Genomic DNA, 21,896 nt, shown 5'->3' on the forward strand with positions numbered 1-21,896 from the left:
AACTATGTAAAAATAAATGCACTTAATTCATTTCACCAGGAGTTGGTTATAAAATCAGCACTTAAGAGGACAAATATTTTGGACCTCTCCATTCTCTGAATAGTAATGTTTCAAAAGTGTGTACAGCACAATGAATAAAATGTTTCTTGGAACCTTGCACTTAGCTGTTACTAAGAGAGATAAATAACAGCTACTATGACCAATCATCATTTGAAAGCAAAATCAGGAAATGCCCATCCATATTTTTCTAAGTATTAAATACAATACAAATATACATCATGAACATAACTCATTAAACATAAAATGCAATTGTTATGACAGATTAAAAAGGTTCCAGCATGAAAAGTGGACTTTTTAAAAGGCTGACAATCAACTCATTATGGTAACCAACGTACTTCAGTATTCAAAAATTAAAGGCATTTGTACCCAAGTATCTTAAATATAGAAAGAAAACTGACAGCTGGATAGAATTACGAGGAAGTCACATCTTGTACAAAACAGATGTATTTCCACTAGCTATAAATAGCAAGTTTGAAGGCTGTATTTCTACTTTAAAATGAAACGGAGGAATGAAGATGGTCATATGGCCCATTTTGAATTCTGCCCAAGAAGCTTGGCTGAGTTGATTATTAAAAGTTAAATGAAGAGTGGACTAGGGTTATTTTACTGAGAAGACGTGAGACTTGCAAACGATAACCAAATGACAATGGATGACTTAACTTCCAAATCATGTATAGGTGTTCAGAATATAGGTTATACTTTAAACCATCTATATAATACCAAGATAGAATGGACTTGGGAGTCTACAGCATAGCTAATTAGCTCTACCACATACAAGTCCATTTGATTTCTCCAAGTTATTGTCTCTCATAATTTTGTTTAATTAACTTCCTAGCGTATTCACCACAACAATGTATTTATGTCTTGGAACTAACTTGCCAATCATTCAATACCCTTTTCTCTTGTAGAAGACATTTCTGTTCCCTTCAAAATTTGACATTCCTACATTTGTCCTGGTAACCACACAAAAAAAAAAGCATTGACACCATATCACTCTTTTCAATAAAAAAGAATTAGCAAACAAGTAAAAATAGACATCTAACAAGGAAATAAAAGCTCAACAAGCTACACTTTCAACATTCAAGGAGGTAATAAAAAGTTTCAGACTGAGGCCTATCCAATCTATTTATGATCTAAGATTCAACATGCCCTAAATTTGGAAACTAAATTTGTTTTTTGGCTTCTCTACTTCTGGTCAACAAATTGAAACATTGAAAGAATGCATACATCTTGACAATGGTTATTTTCTTCCAATGTCAGGGGACCACACTGCACCACAACCAATTATAGACAGCTTTCTTTCCCCCTTCAAAGCTCTGAAATAAAACTATTACTTTGTGCAATGAACAGAGAAAAACGTTTACGTTCAGGTCAGAGAGCTATAGAACAGGCATGCTGCTGCTGAACTCAGATTTTGGAGCTAGAGCCAGTTATCAGGGCTGAAGAGTTGCAAATTACAATGTTCAACATTCTGCTTTATAGGGAAAATTTGCCTGGCACGGTGCTACAATAAGTAAGGCAAGTACACTTCAGAACCAAGGGGAGAAAGCTAATTTATTTCCATGAATGTTAGAGGACGTGGTAGGCACAGCGTCAGTTAAATTATTTGAAAGACATTTGCTCAGGTACACAAATGGGAAAGGTTAAGACAAATACGGGCCAAAAGCAGGCAAGTGAAACAAGTTTATTTTCAGGAACCTGAATGGCATGGACAAGTTGAACTGAAGGGTCTGTTTCCATGTTGCATGACTCTATAAATGTCAATAGATGATTGTGAAGAGAACGGAGAAGACAACATAAAATACATAAGATAATGCTGACAACTAGAAAATAAGCAGAAAACGATATGATGTTAGCAAGTTTTGAGAAAATTTGTAGCTCAGGTTGAGGTTCTGGATGGAGATTTGCTTGCTGAGCTGGAAGATTCATTCAGACGTTTCGTCACCATACTAAGTAACATCTTCAGTGAGCCTCCGGACAAAGCACTGTTGACGTTTCCTGCTTTCCATTGATATATTTGGGTTTCCTTGAGTTGGTGATGTCATTGCCTATGGTGATGCCATTTCCTGTTCCGCTGGTCTGAGTCTGCTGGTGGATGACATCTTTGTCATCACTAAATGAAACAAATTCGGGGAAACCTTCAAGGCCATCAATAATACGCTTACTGGCATAAAATTCACTAATCAGGAGGAAAAACAACAACAAACTAAGATGAGAAACTGCTTGTCAATGTGTGACTTTAGATTTTTATATTTAGATTCCCTACAGTGTGGAAACAGGCCCTTCGGCCTAACAAGTCCTCACTGACCCTCCAAAGAGCAACCCACACCCCTCTGACTAATGCACCTAACACTATGAGCAATTTAACATGGCCAATTCACCTGACCTGCACATCTTTGGACTGTGGGAGGAAACCCAAGCAGACAAGGAGAGAATGTGCAAACTCCACACAGTTGCCAAAAGCTGGAATTGAACCTGGGACCCTGGTGCTGTGGGGCAGCAGTGCTAACCACTGAGCCACCGTGTCACAGTAGAACGAAGAGCTAATGGGGAACTTCAAACCAGCGTCTATAACACAGACGAAAACAACATATATGGACCAAATATTGAACTACAGAAGCAATCATCCCAACATCCACAAAAAGCTGCATTGGAACATTATTTCAACAAGCCACCAGACACTGCAGCACAGAGGAACTATACAGAACAGAGGAAAATCATCTATACAGTGTATTCATAAAGAACAGGTACTCAATGAACACAGTCCACCAGTTTCTGAGCAACAAACCCAAACAAGCAGACAAAACACGTCCACTCTCCCCTACATCAAAGATATCTCGGAAATGACTGTCAGACTACTCAGACCCCTTAGCATCATGGTAGCCCACAAACCCACTAACACATTAAAACAAATGCTAAGGAACTTGAAAGACCCTATACAGACAAACAAAATTAATGTCATTTACAAAATACCGTGCAAAGACAAACAGACAGAAAACTAGCCACCAGGATATATGAACATGAACTAGCCACAAAAAAACATTACCCTCTCTCACTAGTATCTTTACATACAGATAAGGAAGGACACCACTTAAACTGGGACAACATATCCATCCTACGACAAGCCAAACAGAGACATGCACAAGAATTCGTAGAAGCATGGCATTCCAACCGGAACTCTATCGTGCTATTGTAAGGACAGACTGACTAGCAGAGGAGGGTGGGGTGGCCCTGTTGGTAAAGAATGATATTCAGTCAATTGCGTGAGGGGACCTAGAATCAGAGGATGCAGAGTCAGTATGGATAGAGCTGAGAAATTCTAAGGGTAGAAAGACCCTAATGGGAGTTATCTACAGACCCCCAAACAGTAGCCTGATGTAGTGTGCAAGTTGAATAAGGAGCTGAAATTGGCCTGTTGCAAAAATATTACTACAGTTGTTATGGGGGATTTCAACATGTAGGTAGACTGGGAGAATCAGGATGGTACTGGACCCCAAGAAAGGGAGTTTGTGGAGTGCCTCCGAGATGGATTCTTAGAACAGCTGGTGCTGGAACCTACCAGCGAGAAAGCAATTCTGGATCTGGTGTTGTGCAACGAACCGGATTTGACCAGGGACCTCGAAGTAAAGGAGCCATTAGGAAGTAGTGACAAAAATACACTAAGCTTTAATCTGCAGTTTGAAAGGGAGAGGGTAGAATTGGAAGCGACAATATTTCAGTTGAATAAGGGGAATGGTAGAGCTATGAGGGAGGAGCCGGCCAAAGTTCAATGGTGCAATACCCTAGCAGGGATGGCAGTGGATCAACAATGGCAGGTATTTCTGGGTATAATACAGAAGGTGCAGGATCAGTTCATTCCAAAAAGGAAGAAAGATCCTAAGGGGAGACAGGGGTGGTTGTGGCTGATGAGGGAAGTTAAGGACCATATATAAACAAAAGGGAAAAAAGTATAACATAGCAAAGATGAGTGGGAAATCGGAGGACAGGGAAGCTTTTAAAGAACAACACAGGATAACTAAAAAGGTAATATGCAAAGGAAAAAATAAGGTATGAAGGTTAACTGGCCAAAAATATAAAAGGAGGATAGTAAAGGCTTTTTTAGGTATGTGAAAAGAAACAAATTGGTTAAGACTAAAATCAGGCCCTTGGAAACAGAAACGGGTGAATTTATTACGGGAAACAAAAATGGCAGAAGAATTGAATTGGTACTTTAGATCTGTCTTCACTAGGAAAGACACGAGCAATCTCCCAGATGTAATAGTGGCTGAAGGACCTGAACTGAAGGGAATTTATATTAGGCAGGAAATGGTGTTGGAGAGACTGTTAGGTCTGAAGGCTGATAAGTCCCCGAGACCTGATGGTCTGCATCCCAAGGTACTGAAAGAGGTGGCTATAGAAATCATGGATGAATTGGTAATCATTTTCCAATGTTCTATAGATTCAGGATCAGTTCCTGCGGATTGGAGGGTGGCTAATGTCCCACTTTTTAAGAAAGGAGGGAGAGAGAAAAACAAAGAATTATGGACCTTTTAGTCTGACTTCAGTGGTGGGAAAAATGCTGGAGTCAATTATAAAGGACGAAATTATGACACATCTGGATAGCAGTAACAGGATAGGTCAGAGTCAGCATGGATTAATGAAGGGGAAATCATGCTTGACTAATCTTCTGGAATTTTTTGAGGGTGTAACTCTGAAGATGGACAAGGGAGATCCAGTGGATGTAGTATACCTGGACTTTCAAAAAGCCTTTGATAAAGTCCCACATAGGAGGTTCGTGAGCAAAATTAGGGCACATGGTATTCGGGGCAAAATACTGACATGGATTGAAAATTGGTTGGCTGACAGGAAACAAAGTAGTGATAAATGGCTCCCTTTCGGAATGACAGGCGGTGACCAGTGGTGTGCTGGAACTGCAGCTTTTTACCATGTACATTAATTATATAGATGAAAGTATCAAAAGTAATATTAGCAAATTTGCTGATAACACAAAACTTGGTGGCAGGGTGAAATGTGAGGAGGATATCAGGAGAATACAGGGTGACCTGGACAGGCTAGGTGTGTGGACGGATGCATGGCAGATGCAGTTTAATGTGGATAAATGTGTGGTTATCCACTTTGATGGCAAGAACAGGAAGGCAGATTACTACCTAAATGGAGCCAAGTTAGGTAAAGGGGCAGTACAACGAGATCTAGGTGTTCTTGTACATCAGTCAATGAAAGCAAGCATGCAGGTACAGCAGGCAGTGAAGAAAGCTAATAGCATGCTGGCCTTCATAACAAAAGGAATTGAGTATAGAAGCAAAGAGGTCCCTCTGCAGCTGTACAAGGCCCTGGTGATACTGCATCTGGAATATTGTGCACAGTTTTGATCTCCATATTTGAGGAAAGAAATTCTGGCTATTGAGGGAGTGCAGCGTAGATTCACAAGATCAATTCCCAGAATGGCTGAAAGATTGGAGCGACTGGGCTTGTATACGCTTGAGTTTAGAAGGCTGAGAGGGGATCCGATTGAGACGTATAAGATTATTATTAATGGATTGGACACTCTGGAAGCAGGAAGCATGTTTCCACTAATGGAGGAGTCCCGAACCAGAGGGCACAGTTTAAAAATAAGGGGTAGGCCACTTAGAACAGAGTTGAGGAGAAACTTCTTCACCGAGAGAGTGGTGATGTATGGAATGCTCTGTCCCAGAAGGCTGTGGAAGCCAAGTCTCTGGATACTTTCAAGAAAGAGTTGGCTAGAGCTCTTAAGGATAGTGGAATCAAGGGTTATGGGGATAAGGCAGGAACACGATACTGATTGAGGATGATCAACCATGATCACAATGAGTAGTGGTACTGGCTCGAAGGGCAGAATGGCCTTCTCCTGCACCTATTGTCTATCAACAAACACATTGACCTGGACCCTATTTACCACCCACTGAGAAAAACAACAGGAAATGACATCAACCATATGAAATGACATCACCCCAGGAAATGACATCACCAACCCAATTAAACCTAAACATATAAAGAGAAAGCAGGAATCATCAGCAGTGCTTCATCCAGAGGCTCACTGAAGATTTTATCTAGTCTGTGATGAAACATCTGAAAATGAACCTTCCAGCTCAGTGAGCAAACCTACATCTAGAAAGATACGATGTAAACAGACTTGAGAAGAAAATATTTAGGAAATGTTTCAAATAGTGGACAAACAATATGATAAACCTTACATGGGCAAAATCTTTAAATTTGGTACTGTTTAATATTTTTACAAGTATAATACTTTTGTTCTAATATGAACAGACAAGCCAGTTTAGTATTGACATAATGCAGAGAATAGAAAGGAATGTAGGGGAAGAGAAAGAACAATGAGTCAAGATTGTTTGTGAACTTTCATGGTTCATCAAGGATTGTTTATTAAAGGTGTGAATCTAAAGTGGCACCTCAAATGTCAAACCTCTTAGTTGACATCCTACTTCACTCAACAGAATGAACGCTGATTTAACATTACTAGTTTGAAGATCTAAGGAGTCAAATGGTCAATTCCCAATTAGATTAGATTCCTTACAGTGTAGAAATAGGCTCTTCGGCCCAACAAGTCCACACCAACCCTCTGGAGAGTAACCCACTCAAACCCCTTTTCCCTCTGACTAATGCACTTAAATCTATGGGCAATTTCGCATGGCCAATTCACCTGGCTTGCACATCTTTGGACTGCGGGAGGAAACCGGAGCACCCAGAGGAAACCCACGAAGACACAGCCAGAACATGCAAACTCCACAAAAGACAATCGCCCGAGAATGAAATTGAACCTGGGGATTGGTGGTGCTGGAAGAGCACAGCAGTTCAGGCAGCATCCGAGCAGCAGCAAAATCGATGTTTCGGGCAAAAGCCCTTCATCAGGAATAAAAGCAGACAGCCTGAAGCGTGGAGAGATAGGCTAGAGGAGGGCGAGGGTGGGGACGGGGAGAAAGTAGCATGGAGTACAATAGGTGAGTGGGGAAGGGGATGAAGGTGATAGGTCAGGGAGGAGAGCGGAGTGGATAGGTGGAAAAGAAGATAGGCAGGTAGGACAAGTCTGTGGACAGTGCTGAGCAGAAAATTTGGAACTAGGGTGAGGTGAACCTGGGGACTCCGGTGCTGTGAGGCAGCAGTGCTAACCACTGAACCACTGTGCCGTCCCTTAATACATCATATCGCAAACATTTCTGTTAATTACAAGAACAATTTTGTCAACCACTTTCTATCAAAATGGACTTCATCATCTGATTTGTGCCCATGCGTTAAATTCTTATGATGTGAAGTTAAACGGAGACCACAATGAAATGAACCCTAGGTATTTCCATTCAAATAGCAAAGTGCCACTATTGAGAGTGACAATGCTAAATTTAAAGAACTTAACAATGAAGTATATGCACAAATGTAGGCGGTTCTAAAATTGGATAAATTAAAAATAAGCTTTTATCAGAAGAATATTTCATTCATATCAATTACAAATATTTAATAGCCATCAATATTTATGAAAGGTTCCTGAAACATTCGAATTCAAATGCAATCTGTCCAAGTACTTCTAACAAGTATGGTATCAGTCGAACACGCAACTGACTAGATATAAACCTGGCTAGACAACTGATACAAAGTTGAACACCATGAAGTTACTAAGCTACTGAAGGGAAAAACTGCCCCCTGCTGGTCTTGAAATTATTGCACATCACATGTCAAGTTAACATAACAATGTCAGCTGATTTAAGGAGCATACAACCTGTACGAAACATATGAACAAAACGGACGAAAGTAGCTGTTTATTGGCAGCAAAAATGTACCAACCTTCTCGACTGTTACAGGTCATAAGCACTGTTCATTAAATTTTACACCAGACAGGGAATTGTTGGGGATCATTCTCTTACCACTTAGATTTCTTCCAGATCCATCTTGCATTTGTTTATTAATTCCATTTCAGGATTGAATTCCACTCACTGCCCTTCAGCCTACCTGACTAGCCTGCCAACTATTGTGCAATAGTTTCTCCTCCTTGCCATTTATTATACCACCAATATTGTCATTATTTACAAACTTAATGATCATAGTCCATACATTCACATCTAAATCATTGATGTACATTACAAAACAGGAGGTGACCTAACTATGAACTCTATCGTCTATTACTGGACACAGGCTTCCACACAAAAAACACCCTATGATCATCACCCACAGCTTCCTGCCACTAAGCAAATTTTGGACCAATTTGTCCTTATTATGCAATAATTTATTTTTCATCGTCAGTTACACAATCAATGCACTATGTTGTATATTGAACTGCATATTAATTTTATTAAGAATGAATTTTTAACAAACCTGATGCTGAATATTTATTTCATCCACCAACTAAGACGACAATCAAAGCTACAAAGCAATTTGTATTTGAACTGCACTTGAAGTAAAATAATGAAACATCCAAGGTGCCTCTTAGGAAAACTGTAAAACAATGGCTCATAAAATTGAGGCTGGTGGGAAGTGGCTTTTTAGTGATAAATAATTGGTGAACCCTTCCCCTCTCTCACCTCAATTCTGGCTTGTGCACGGTCAATTATAACTACTGACATTGGTGTTAATCCTAGGCCCAAAGCTCCGGAATATCTCCCTCCCCCCAATCAAGTCTCCCCTTCTCTAACTCTCGTGCGTCTTTTTTAGGCACTTAAAACATTCCTCTTTGATCAAGCTTTTTTGTGCCTCATCCCCACCCAACAATCCTTCCCAATAAACTCTGCAACATTTTGTCCCTTCCTGCTTTGAGGCTCCACACAGCTACCTGAACCCGAACTCTAAGACTTACAACCTGGGGTCTGTTTGTACTTCCAATTCTAGGAGGCCTTGAACTATAGAATATTACCACTGCACCACAAAAACCATACCCTATAGCTTAGAAACTGAGCTGAATTAGCTCTTTAGTGGTATGCTTGAAAAGCTGTTCATAATTTCCTGTGCACTGTGGAACTAAATCAAAAAAGGTGATTTTGTTGAATGCACCTGCTACATTTTTCACCAAATATATTAACATGCAGAGTGCACTAAGAGCCTTACAATTTTAGTCTACACATTTGGAATGCCATCAATAAACAAGTTTGAGTTTTGATAGGCTGATGGTATAATTTCTTGAACCCCAATTTTTTTTCCTGCACACCAAATAAACTGATAACAACTCTTAAATGAGGAAAAATCGAGAACGAGAATAGGAATTACTAATACTATTTAACAGTTCATTTTCACTGAAGTGGTGTCTTGAACCTGTCAACTAACTGGAGCTTCAGTGCCTGGATAAAGTAAAAACCCAAACTATTTTGTGGCAACCGATTATCTCACAGCAGTACAAATTACGAACATTTTAAAAAATTGCTTCTTTGGAGACTTAGCACGATTGTACCCTCGACATGCATCTTAGGCAATTCTCACTGGTTCATTTTACAGTACACGAATTTCAAATTAGTGTGATTGTGGCCCCTAAACATCCCAATATTCTATGTGCCCATTAAAACAAAGTCTGGCAACTATACAATGATGACAGACTACAGCTCAGAATTGCTTAAATGGAATTATAAATAATGTTATCATACTGAGTGAGAGAGGAGAAACAGGAAATCCAGACAAAGTAAAACTGACATCAGGTTTGTTGGCAAGATTTCCATCAAAAAAAAATATAGTTAGGGTAACAGAGAAGTTAATGTATTCAAAGGGTCTCTGTCACCTTTTCAGACTTGATTATACTCTTTGTGTTCAAATCATTAAAATTTGAACACAAACTTAAAATTGGATGCACGTTACACTATAGACCAGTATTTATTCACAAAACGCAAGTATTGACATTCGTTAATGAATTATTCTTTTACTTAAAAATCATTTGCATAGTCTTGAACATTAATGATTCCAAACACTTGAAAATGCAAGGTTTTTTGTTTACTTGTTCTTACATGGAGCAGATAACTTGTCAATATTAGAATATTAACAGAGCTATTGAAATACAATTTATTGCGGTGTTAAAGGTCGGCTATCAAGTGCACTTAATACAAACGTCCCACGTACATTTGATGAGAGTTCATGATGTTTGGTTTTGAAAATAAATGGTACTATTGGTCATTTTAATCTTCAACATTTCCAATTTGAAGATATTGGAGAAAGGGCTTGCACAGTGAGTAAGCAAAGGATGGTGCGTGTATAGAATGGGCTGCCAGAGGAAGAGGTGGAGGATGGTACAATTATAACATTTAAAGGACATTTAGATGGATACATGAAGGGTTTAGAATGGGAGAAGGTTAACTTACGATATATGGTCGGCATAGATGCATTGGACCAAAGGATCTTTTGGTCCAATAATGTACTAGGGAACCTGTTGCTACAACTCTTGTTGGCCAGATTGGGCCGGAAACGGCTTTAAATTTTTACATAAAATGCGCCATGACACGTAAAATTTTGACATTTAGGAAGTCATCCTGATGTGGAAGAGTTCAGACAACCTAATCAAATCTGTAATAGATAAGTTTTAAAAAATGCCAGTTGACATTGTAAAATTACCAATAGATTCCTTAATGACGTCGTCAAAGCATCCACATAGTCAGAATGTATTATGTATTCTCTTGTGCTTGCCAATGGCAAGGGTGGAAAATATCTTCAAAAAGCACTAGAATGTCATGTGCATGGAGATAGAAAAATTCCAGTCACCTTACATTAAAAAAGGTTAATTTCCATTATCCTAAATTATTCAAAAAATGAATAATTCTTTAATTGAAGATTGTTAATTTAAATTCATAGTTTGTAAGCTAGATTAAAATCAAGCTATAAACTTATTTCATCTATGCTGGTGTTAGATCTATTACACTTGACAAATCATAATTTTGATAGTTTAATATAATATGGAATGGGACAAGCCTACTGAGCCACAAACTAATTTTGCATTGTACTATTTTTCGAAAAATAAATGAAAATTGTAAACAAGGTAAGCAAAGTGACACTTCAAATAAGAATGTATGGGTGGTATTTAATGGGGTCTGTAAGGCAGGAAAGATGTTAAGTGTTTGGACTTAATTAGGTGGGATCTGAAAACTCAAATTTTGAAGGTAAAAACAATGACTGCAGATGCTGGAAACCAGATTCTGGATTAGTGGTGCTGGAAGAGCACAGCAGTTCAGGCAGCATCCGAGGAGCAGTAAAATCGACGTTTCGGGCAAAAGCCCTTCATCATTCCTGATGAAGGGCTTTTGCCCGAAATGTCGATTTTACTGCTCCTCGGATGCTGCCTGAACTGCTGTGCTCTGGTGCTGGAAGAGCACAGCAGTTCAGGCAGCATCCGAGGAGCAGTAAAATCGACGTTTCGGGCAAAAGCCCTTCATCATTCCTGATGAAGGGCTTTTGCCCGAAATGTCGATTTTACTGCTCCTCGGATGCTGCCTGAACTGCTGTGCTCTTCCAGCACCACTAATCCAGAACTCAATTTTGAAGTTGAGTTGAGTTTGAAAGATAAAATGGGAGTCAAGTCAGTTCAGTGGCTGATACTCTGCAGGATGGCAGTGACCTGTTTACCATGCATTCGCATACCACGAATACCCAATAATTCAGACGCACAACAAATTCAGTGTCACCTTCAAGATTAAGTCAGTGATGCACAGGAAACTCATGCTTCCTGTTTCCCTGAAAGCTTAAAATTGGCACAAACCAGGCAAGATTGTTCAATTTCAAATATTGCATCAATTGTACTGGGAGACGATGGGGATTATGCTAGGATCCTAAAGGAAGTGGGGGGGGGGGGGGGGGGGGGGGGGGGGATGGGGGGGGGGGGGGGGGGGGGGGGGGGGAATGGGTAGGTGGGATCCTAAAGGAAGTGGGGGGGGGGGAAGATGGGTAGGTGGGCAGAGACAAGGTGGCATCTGAAAATTGCTCTCTTGACAGGACCCTGGCAATATTCTTATCCTCTGTCTAAGAAAGGTAGTTGCACCTCACGTGACAGGTCAATAGTCAAGAAAGGGACCTTGACTTTGATGTAGAACAGGTCAAGCTGCAGGGCAGTGTTCATATTCATTGACATGGTTACCAAAAAAAATGCTATCTTACTGAAGAAGGGGTTCAGCTGGGAGATTTTTCACCTCACAGGAAGTCAACTTGTTTTGGGAGGAGGCCACTCAGAAATAAGAGAAGGCCTGGTTGAGAGGGCTATGCCTTCTGATTGAACAGTGACAGATGCTCTCAGAATGAAGGGCACATAAATAGAAATACTGCTTTCATTGCTTGCCTTCATCACACAGTTCACTTTATGGATCTACAATAGGTGTAACAAATAGTTTTGCAACCTTGAGAACTTGAGGAGGATCTTGGTCACAAAACGACATGGACCTCAATCATCAGCTGGCACCAGATAAGGAAAAGGGAAAACAGGAGGAAACAAACCTGGTTTTCATTATTAAAGAGCACAAGAGATGAGATTCCCTACAGTATGGAAACAGGCCCTTTGGCCCAACAAGTCGACACCGACCCTCCGAAGAGAAACCCACCCAGACCCATTCCCCCTGACAAATGCAAAACATTGTCCTGCATCACTGTGTGCTCAGAATGTGAACAAACTACCGACAAAATTCTGACAGGCACTGTTAAAAATGGCTGAAGTTTTCTCAACAGATAGTTACTGACCTATGTGTGCTTCACAGTCGGACCCTAGTACCTAAAATTCTACATCAATGGCTCATTTCACAAGCTGCACAACAATGTGGCATTTCACAAGTTGCAATACATGGGTGCAAATGGGACATAATAATTGCCCTGTTCAGAAGGGCCAAAGAATTTATCAGGCTTTCAATTGATGCTGATAGCCAGGCCAGAAGAATGTTTGGCTTTAGTGCTATCACCGCCCCATCAAGTAAATTGATCACATTGTCATGTGTCCATAGATCGGCTATGTCAGTAAGTCAAGCAGTTTCACTTCCTTGAACATTCAAAATTGTAAGCCTGATCAAATTAGTAAGCAGCTGTGTTCTCATTTTCATAGGAGCCATCATGAAGCACACATTAGGGAATTCCCAGCTGCCCAGAAATTAGATTAGATTAGATTACTTACAGTTTGGAAACAGGCCCTTCGGCCCAACAAATTCACACCGACCCGCCGAAGCACAACCCACCCATACCCCTTACCTAACACTACGGGCAATTTAGCATGGCCAATTCACCTGACCCGCAAGTCTTTGGACTGTGGGAGGAAACGGGAGCACCCGGAGGAAACCCACGCAGACACGGGGAGAACGTGCAAACTCCACACAGTAAGTCGCCCGAGTCGGGAATTGAACCCGGGTCTCAGGCGCTGTGAGGCAGCAGTGCTAACCACTATGCCACCGTGCCGCCCACAAATTGAGGCCTGCCTCACAATGAGTGAGAAAGGCTTTGCCCTCAGAATGTGAGGGTAGCACCATTCTCTCCCTAAGCCCTTCAGAGAAGCATTGAAACATTGCATTCTACTCAACAAATACAAACATTGAGCACACAATCAAATTGCTCAAAATATGCTTCAATTTCTCAACTGGCCTGCCAGAACGGACATGCGCCACAGAGTGTCAAGGATTGTTGTTGTTTGTTATGTCTCTCAATTAGGTTACTGCAAAGGAAAAAATTGACAATCAAGGACAGAGTCACTGTGAACCACCTGAGATGAGGATGACCAGGAGAAATATGAGGAAGTCACATAACTTGCTGTAGCTCTACTAGATGCCAGAGCTCAGAGAAAGCGAGGACTGCAGATGCTGGAGATCAGAGTTGAGAGTGTGGTGCTGGAAAAGCACAGCCAGTCAGGCAGCATGCAAGGAGCAGGAGAATAGACATTTTGGGCATAAGCCCTTCATCAGGAAGCCATTCCTGATGAAGGGCTTATGTCCGAAACTTCAATTCTCCTGCTCCTCAGATGCTCCAGTGCTGTCAGGAACAATTTCATGTTCAATCATTTTGATAAGTCATGAAAATCGAATGCACTGCACCACTCCCTGCCCAAGGATATCAGCTTTGCTCTGATACTCAAGTCAAATGAGGCATCATGAGTACTCTGTCTGCTCCTTATCACATTATCAAGGCCATATTCGAACAAGCAGCACATCAATTTTGCAATTGGCAGAGAACTCAGCTAATCTGTTTGACAAGGTGTTTTAAGGAAAGGCCAACAGATGGTGCATGCGCTGTCTTTTCACATTTCCTGCTATAGGTTCGGATTTATATTCTCATTACCATCAAATAAAGACTGACATTTAATTCACTGGCACATTGTTGTCCATACAGGTGAGATCCACTCAGTTCGGTTTGAGCAGCAAGGAATGCCAAACAAGAAGTGTGACAGCGCAATCCCAACAAGTGCATAATGCACACAGTAGCCATGACATTCACTGTAATATCTACACATGTATCCCATAACAATGTCTTAGCACCAAGTCACCACTGTGCCTTCAGTGACTGATTTTTCTTTAATGACTATTATGGCATTTTGTGACCACAATACAAGGTTTCAACTTTGTTACAGTTCAGCCCAACCTGTTTTTCAAGCGTTAACTGCAATATGAACAAATAATTGATTTAAATAACCTCTTCTCATATCCCTATACTACACTTCCTCCATACTGATCTATTCAATCAAACTGTTACTGTTAATAATTTCCACTTCAACAAATGTGTGTACAGAATACAACAGGTAGAATATAGCAACTGCAGTTCCTTACCTGACACATTGATTACATTCTCAAGACAAGTCCAGCCTTTTGAAATCCATGCTGGCTACTTCATTACGGCTTCACCCAGATACGCATTTTCATTGCCAAAACTGCTTTTTGAAAAATCTACAATTTATGATATTGCCTTTATTGCTCCATTGCGTTTTCAGTAACTTCTGTGGCTTCAGTAAAGCATCACCTTTCAAAATGTGTAAACTGTGAAATATTAATTAAAACAAAGTACACAGGTTCTTTCCATTTCAAAGACCAGTTTATGACCATGAATGCAAGCATTTTAAAAATGCTATTACTGGGAGATCATTATTATGTAATTAATTAGAAGGGAGCAAAAAAAAGTGCAGGCCCATTTGCAAGCAGGATGACACTCTTGAACCCAAAATAAAACTTTCACAAATAGAAATTTTGTACGTGAGAGAAAAAAAAACCAGTAGTGTTTTTATAGCCCGCAGTACATGCCATTAATCAAATAGTCTTGCAGTTATTAAACCCAAAACTTGTTCTTTTAATTTCTCCAATAAAGGACTACTTTTTCACAGCATAATCTCCAGAATTTATTAACATCTTCGAAGGAGTGATTGCAGATCTTTGTTCCCATCACAGCAAACATTTGCATGAAGCAATACCCATTGTAACTAAAATAATACTTGTTGTGGTTGGGATGAACATTTCAGGGGAAGAATAAGCACAGGACAAATGCAACGATTAAAATGTTTGAGAGATACTCATTGGTGCAGATGCATAAATTTCAAGAAACCGGAGTAAAACTTGATATGGCTGCTGACGAAATATGGGCTCACGTTATTAAACAAAATAATCGGAAGTACTACAGTAATTGGCCTAACCAATGCTGACATTCCACTTGAAAACAAATTAAGTAACTAAATTAGAGATGCCATGCCAAGCATAATGGAGATGCTTGTGGACCCCACTGTAATTCATAGTGACTACATCTGTAGCTGGTGTTAGTTGCTTGAGGAAGTGTGTACGGTGGGGGTGGGAGTAGTTTCCTAGGCATAGTTAATGTAAGGGGTGCCTCCTGAAACAAAGATTCACAAATTTGGGAGAGCCCAAGGACAGGAAGGTGTGACTATGAACAAGGTAGGTAGAAGGATAGTGTCAAAGAAGCCTCAGCCCTTCAGCTTGGTCTAACAGGTTTGAGATTCTTGCTCCGTGTGGGTGAATGAAGGCTGTAGGGAGGATGAGCAAACTGACCATAGCACTGTGACACAGGGAGCCATTCAAAGCGGGCGGGAGGGGGGGTAGCAAAATAAAAAATATATTGTAATTGGACATAGCATAGTCAGGAGAATAGACATTGTTACCTACAGCCAAAATCAAGAGTTGCAAAGGCTGTTTTGCTTGCCTGGTGCCCAGATTCAGGAGATGGCATCTGGGTTTCAGAGAAACATGGAGCTGGAGGAAAAAGATCCAGTTGCCATGGTCTGGTGTGGGGTGGATGGAGGGATTCAGCTGTGTAGAAAATTATGGAAAAGTTAAGGGAAGGCAGTGGTTATTAAAGTTTCCACAAGTTATAGAAGGGGGCAGCTATGTGAAGGGGACAGTTATGAGAAGAGGGGCAGTCAACACAAGACTGAGAGTGTTGTACTTAAATTCATGTAGTATGGAAAACAAGGTAAATGAGCTTGTAGCACAGATTGAAATTGACAGGTACAATGATGTGAGCATCACAGATGTGGCTTTAATCTAAATTGGGCACGGAATATCCAAGGATACACATTCTATCGAAAGAACATGCAGATGGAAAAGGGGGCGGGATTGTCTTGTTAGTAAGAAATGAAATTAAAATTATAGGCAGAAGTGATAATAGAGTAGGAAGAAATAGAATCAGTGGGGACAGAATGGGGGACCACAAAGGTAAAAAGACTCTGATGGGAGTTGTGTGCAGGTCTCCCAACAGTGGTCAGGATGTGGGGAAGAAAATAAATCAGGATTTCAAGAAAGACACTATTACAATAAGCAATCATTGGGTCTTCAGTACACAGATAGACTAAGAAAATCAGCTTGGGAGCAGATGTTAAGAAATTTTTGGATTGTCTGCAGGATGATTTTTTTTGGAGCAGCTTGTGGTACTTGGAAACAGGCAATGCTGATGTGGTGATTTGGTGATGTGTAATGAGGCAGACTTGATTAGCAAGCTTAGTGTGAAGGAGAAAGTTCTGAAGGTGGATAAATCACACCGACCAGATGGACTGGTCATATATGGTTATATATGACTATAACCAGTAGTTCTACAGAAGCATTAGTTGTGATCTTCTAAAGAATCACTGGAGTCAGAGAGGGTACGAGAGGACTGGAAAATGGCTAAAGTAACATCCCTGGTTTAGGAAGGGAGGGAGGCAGAAGACAGGAAACTTTAGGTCAGTTAGCCTGCCTTGGTCATTGGTAAGATTTTGAAGTCCATTACTAATGATAAGAATACATGGAACTTGGAAGTGCATCATAAAATAGGTTTCAAAAGGAGGTCATGCTTGACAAATCTGTTAGAATTCCTTGGAGCAGAGGCTGAGGAATGATCCTATAGAGGTCTAGAAGATCATGAGGGGCATAGAGAGAGTGAATACCCGAGGCAGAGTAGGGCAGCCCAAAACTAGAGGGCATAGGTTTAAGGCGAGAGGGGAAAGATTTAAAAGGAACCCGAGGGCAACCTTTTACGCAGAGGGTGGCGTAAAGAACAAGCTGTTAGAGGTGATGGTGGAGGCTGGTACAATTTCAACACTTAAAACATATCTGGATGGGTACATGAATAGATATGGGTTTAGACAAATATTAGCTAAACGCTGGCAGATGGGAGTGGATCAGTTTAAGATATCTGTTCGGCGTGGATGAGTTGGATCAAAGGGTCTGTTTCTATGCTGTGTAACGGATTCTGAGGTAATGAGCAAGTTAGATAAAAGGTAGCCATTGGACATGATCTATTTGAATTTCCAGAAGGCCTTTGACAAGGTGCCATCTAGGAAGCTGCAGAATAAGCCCATGATGTTAGGGTAACATATTGGCAGGATCAAGGATTGGCTGATTGGCAGAAGGCAGACAGAAGGGATAAATGGGATTTTTCTCAGGATGGAAGCCAGTGACTAGTGAGATTCCACAGTTGGGAACACAACTATTCATGTTATGCATTAATGATCTGGATAAAGGAACTGGGGGCGTTATTGCTAGGTTTGCTGATGACACAAAGCTAGGTAGAGGAACAGGCAGTGTTGAGGAAGTAATGAGGCTGCAGGAATTGGTCAGGCTAGGAGAGTGGGCAAAGAAGTGGCAGACAGTATACAACGTGGGAAAGTGTCACGTTATGAGCTTTGGTAGGAATAATGGCCGGACTATTTTCTAAATAGGAAAGGCTTTCGAAATCTGAAACACAAAGGGACTTGAGAATTCTATTCAGTATCCTCTTAAAGTAAACATGCAGGTAGTTAGAAGACAAATGATATGTTGGTATTCACTTCAAAAGGGCTAGAATACAACAACATAAATGTACTACTGAAGATGTTTCAGAATATTTAGCAGATTGGGCCCCATATCTAAGGGGAGGATGTGCTGGCATTAGAGCGGGTCCAGAGATGCTGAAGACAATCGAAAAGGCTTATCATATGAGGAGTAGTAGAAGACGCTGGGTCTGCACTCGATGGAGTTTAGAAGGATGGGAAAGATCTGATTGAAACTTGCAGAATTATGAGGGGCTTGGATAGAGTGGATGTGGAGAAAATGTTACTACTAAGAGAGACTAGGACCCAAAGTTATAGCCTCAGAACGAAGGGACTAAAAGAAGGAGGAATTTCTTTAGCCAGAAGAAATATGGAACTCATTGGCAGAGAGAGCTGTGGAGACCAAGTCATTGGGTGTCTTTGAGACAAAGATAGATAGGTTCTTGATTAGTAAGAGCATAACAGGGTTAAGGGGAGAATGTAAGAGAATGGGGTTGAGAAACATATCAGCCATAATGGAATGGTGAAACAGACACGATGGCCTGAACGGCCTAATTTTGCTCTAGTGTCCTATTGGTCTTGAAGAGGCATAGAAAACCAATGCAGATAAGATTTATAAAAATAGCAGATTTGCAAAGATTTATATTGGAAAATAAGGTTTGAGGCAATCAGATTGAGGCAAGACAGAGATTTTGATCAGGCAGATCTAATTTAATTGGTTCACAAGTTAAAAATAAACAGACAAATGGTTAAGAACACCAAAATAACAAACCGGGGCCAGCACAGGAGGAGGTAATAGTTTTTCTTTCAAAAAAAAACCCAAGCAAATGCAAAGATATTTGGCTCCAGAAAGTTCTTTCATAAAGGATCCTAGAAGCAGAACCACAAGTACTGTTTAGGTCATATTTCAGATGAAAATGAGAATAAGCTTGGCTCTCCAGGTGGAGTTTGTCCTGCATTTGAGCCCTTGGCACACAATGGTAAGTTCACTTGTTATTCAACTGTTCTAATTTTGAAACTGCACATATAACTTGGAACAACGTAATTTTTATTTGCTTTCTGGCAACAGAAATTGGAAACAAACTACTAGGCAGCATTGACTGCAGATTTTTTAAAAATTCTCAAATGCCCCTCACATTCCAGAATTTAAGGAATTATTTCATTCATGTAACATCTATCTCTCCACTTATTTCCTCCACATCTCTAAGTTAATGCTCTGATCGTATGAAATGTAGTGCATATACTACTATGATGTATTCATTTGTTTATTTATTTTAAACTGTAGTGAGTCTTTCGGTATCACAATGATTATTTTTTAATGGACCTGGTATTATCTTTACTTAAAGAACTGGACATATCTTGTGCCAGAGATTGACAAACCAAGACGAACAAAAGTTTAAATATTAACTAAGATATACATTCACCGTACTTTTCTCGGAGACAATTGATAATTCTGCAGAAAGTGCCCAACACATTTTCTGATCTGTTCAAATAATAGATTCAAAATATGTGTAGATAGGAAGAAGTCATACTGGACCGAAACATTAACAGTTTTTATTTCCACACATGCTCTCAGACTTGCTGAGTTCCTTCAACACTTTTTTATAAATATCAAAGTTTCCAGCATCTGCAGTATTTTGGTTTTATTTGAGACCAACTTGTGGTTTCAGAGTCAGCAATCGGGATACTAGCACCTGAAAATCAAAATCACTTAATATTTGACTGATTTCTTGCATCAGTCATGGATCCCCAAGTTTCCCTACAGTATCACATTTCAAACATCTGACATTGAATTCACAAAATGCACTTTAGAAAGGACACTTAAATATTTAAAAGCTTTTGCAACAAACAGAAACATACTTAGCAACAGAAATAAAAAGGAATCAAGGGAAGTCATTCAGAAAATCCTAGGTAGCTGATCCCAGACAACTGAAAGTTCAAAGACTAAAGATAGAATGAAGAGAAGGAGGATGTCAATAAAGCATACAGTTTGGCATGCACATACAGCTATTCTTGAGGTCAGAATAAGTCAAGGATAAAGATTTGTAAACATGGACGAGGGCTTTCAATTCAAAATTTGGGGATGAAGTGGCCAATTGCATGCAGTAAGGATGATATTTGTGACTGAGATTGAGGATTCGACTTTGAAAAGAAAGGTCCAGAGTAGCTTGCAAATAGAGGATTCAGCCTGGAAATGGTGAACTCATGAGTGCGAAGTAGGTTAGGAGTGGGGCAAAACAAGGCAGAGCATAGCCATACCAGAGATGCAAACAGTCTCGATAGTAAACTGCGAACATGAAATGCTGTGCTCAGGATCAAACAAGACACCAACCTAATTCAATAAACACACGTGTACAGGAAACAAACGCAATGTCAGAGAGGTTTCTGATTCATCCTACAATATCATCAGGGTTTCCGCATCTCCGATTACGTTCTGCCTCCAGTTGTCCTCAACTTCACACATCATTTACGTCTACTACTTTCTACCTATAAGAAAATAGAAAGCTCGGTTTGGTACTAGAAACCAGAATTTACCTAAATCGAGCAGGCGACAGGGGCGTCGGTGGAAACATTCCGGGTTCAAATGAATCAAAATACGTCAATGTCCACGAGAAACTGCAACACGACAGCCCAGCCATCAATGCCAAAACCAACGAACTCCAAAGGCCTGAAAAAAAAGCGCAGTTTTTAAAAAAGTGACATAAACACGGGCGGCATATTTAAAACGAACGGCAACTTCAGAAGATACATTACCTAAAATGCCAGTCTTAACACCATCCTCACTGTTTTCTCTGTCCCAGCGTAAATCTGCAACCACAATTCAGGTCATTTTAAATGAAAGTTGAACGGTTAGCAAAGTTGCAAAAGTTTCCCCAAGAGCCCAACTGAGGAGCCACCAAGTACCTTTGAAGATTAAGTACATGACCGCGAGAAGAAAGGCAATGAACGATATCACAACGACACAACACAGCATTGAGCAGAGACGGGCCGGCCACTTCTTACTCCGGGGGTTACTGTACACGGTGGGGGACAGTAACCGGCTTGGCCTCGTGCTATTACTCTGCAGGGCCACGGCCTCCTTCGCGGAGTCTGTCTGTGACCGGGCGCCAGGCGTCTCGACGCCTCCCGGCTCACACACCATCAGCTCCCCTCCGTCTGACCAGAGGCCGGCGGGCGTCGAGAACATGCCGTCCCGCTTCAAGAACCGCGGCATCTATTATCGCCCGAACTACCAGCAGGGAGCAGCGGATCCCTCTCGCACGTAAACGGGACAAACACTGCCGCCGACAGCCGGAACGGCTTTCCCGCCTCCCCCTCTCTCTCCAACTCTCTGTCCAACCAACCGAAAGGTGAAAACGTCCCACCGCCATCCTTTTGCTTTTATCCAATCAGAATACAAGCTCCGGGAGGGCGGGAGAGGTGTGTCCAGTTTATGGCATATGGTTGGTGAGGCCTATTGTCACTCTGTGAAAACGGTGGGATTGAATGGCGGTTCTCGTGTCTGATAGGTAAATATTGCTGTCACTCAGAGTGATGGGCGGAGAAACCGCTTTACAGTATCTGATTGGCTAATTGTCTGTCACTCTGCGTGAAGAGGTGGAACGAACTGTTCTATTGTTTGGTGAATGGCGCTGTCATCCAATACGAAGGGGTGGGGATGAAT

General features: G+C 40.8%; 1 protein-coding gene across 1 annotated transcript in view; it reads right to left on the bottom strand.

The window, feature by feature from the left end:
• The window catches only part of arl6ip6 (ADP-ribosylation factor-like 6 interacting protein 6), a 38,819-nt gene extending 17,258 nt beyond the window's left edge, over positions 1–21,561 (bottom strand). Inside the window, exons 1-3 of the mRNA XM_060827903.1 lie at positions 21,137–21,561; positions 20,987–21,040; positions 20,768–20,900 (exon numbers count right to left, since the gene is read on the bottom strand). Coding sequence (XP_060683886.1) covers positions 20,768–20,900; positions 20,987–21,040; positions 21,137–21,446 — 497 coding nt within the window. The 5' untranslated portion in view covers positions 21,447–21,561. The remainder of the gene's footprint in view (positions 1–20,767; positions 20,901–20,986; positions 21,041–21,136) is intronic.
• Positions 21,562–21,896: the final 335 nt, after the last annotated feature.

This window comes from Hemiscyllium ocellatum, chromosome 7 (assembly GCF_020745735.1).
Source record: "Hemiscyllium ocellatum isolate sHemOce1 chromosome 7, sHemOce1.pat.X.cur, whole genome shotgun sequence".
Lineage (NCBI taxonomy): Eukaryota > Metazoa > Chordata > Chondrichthyes > Orectolobiformes > Hemiscylliidae > Hemiscyllium > Hemiscyllium ocellatum.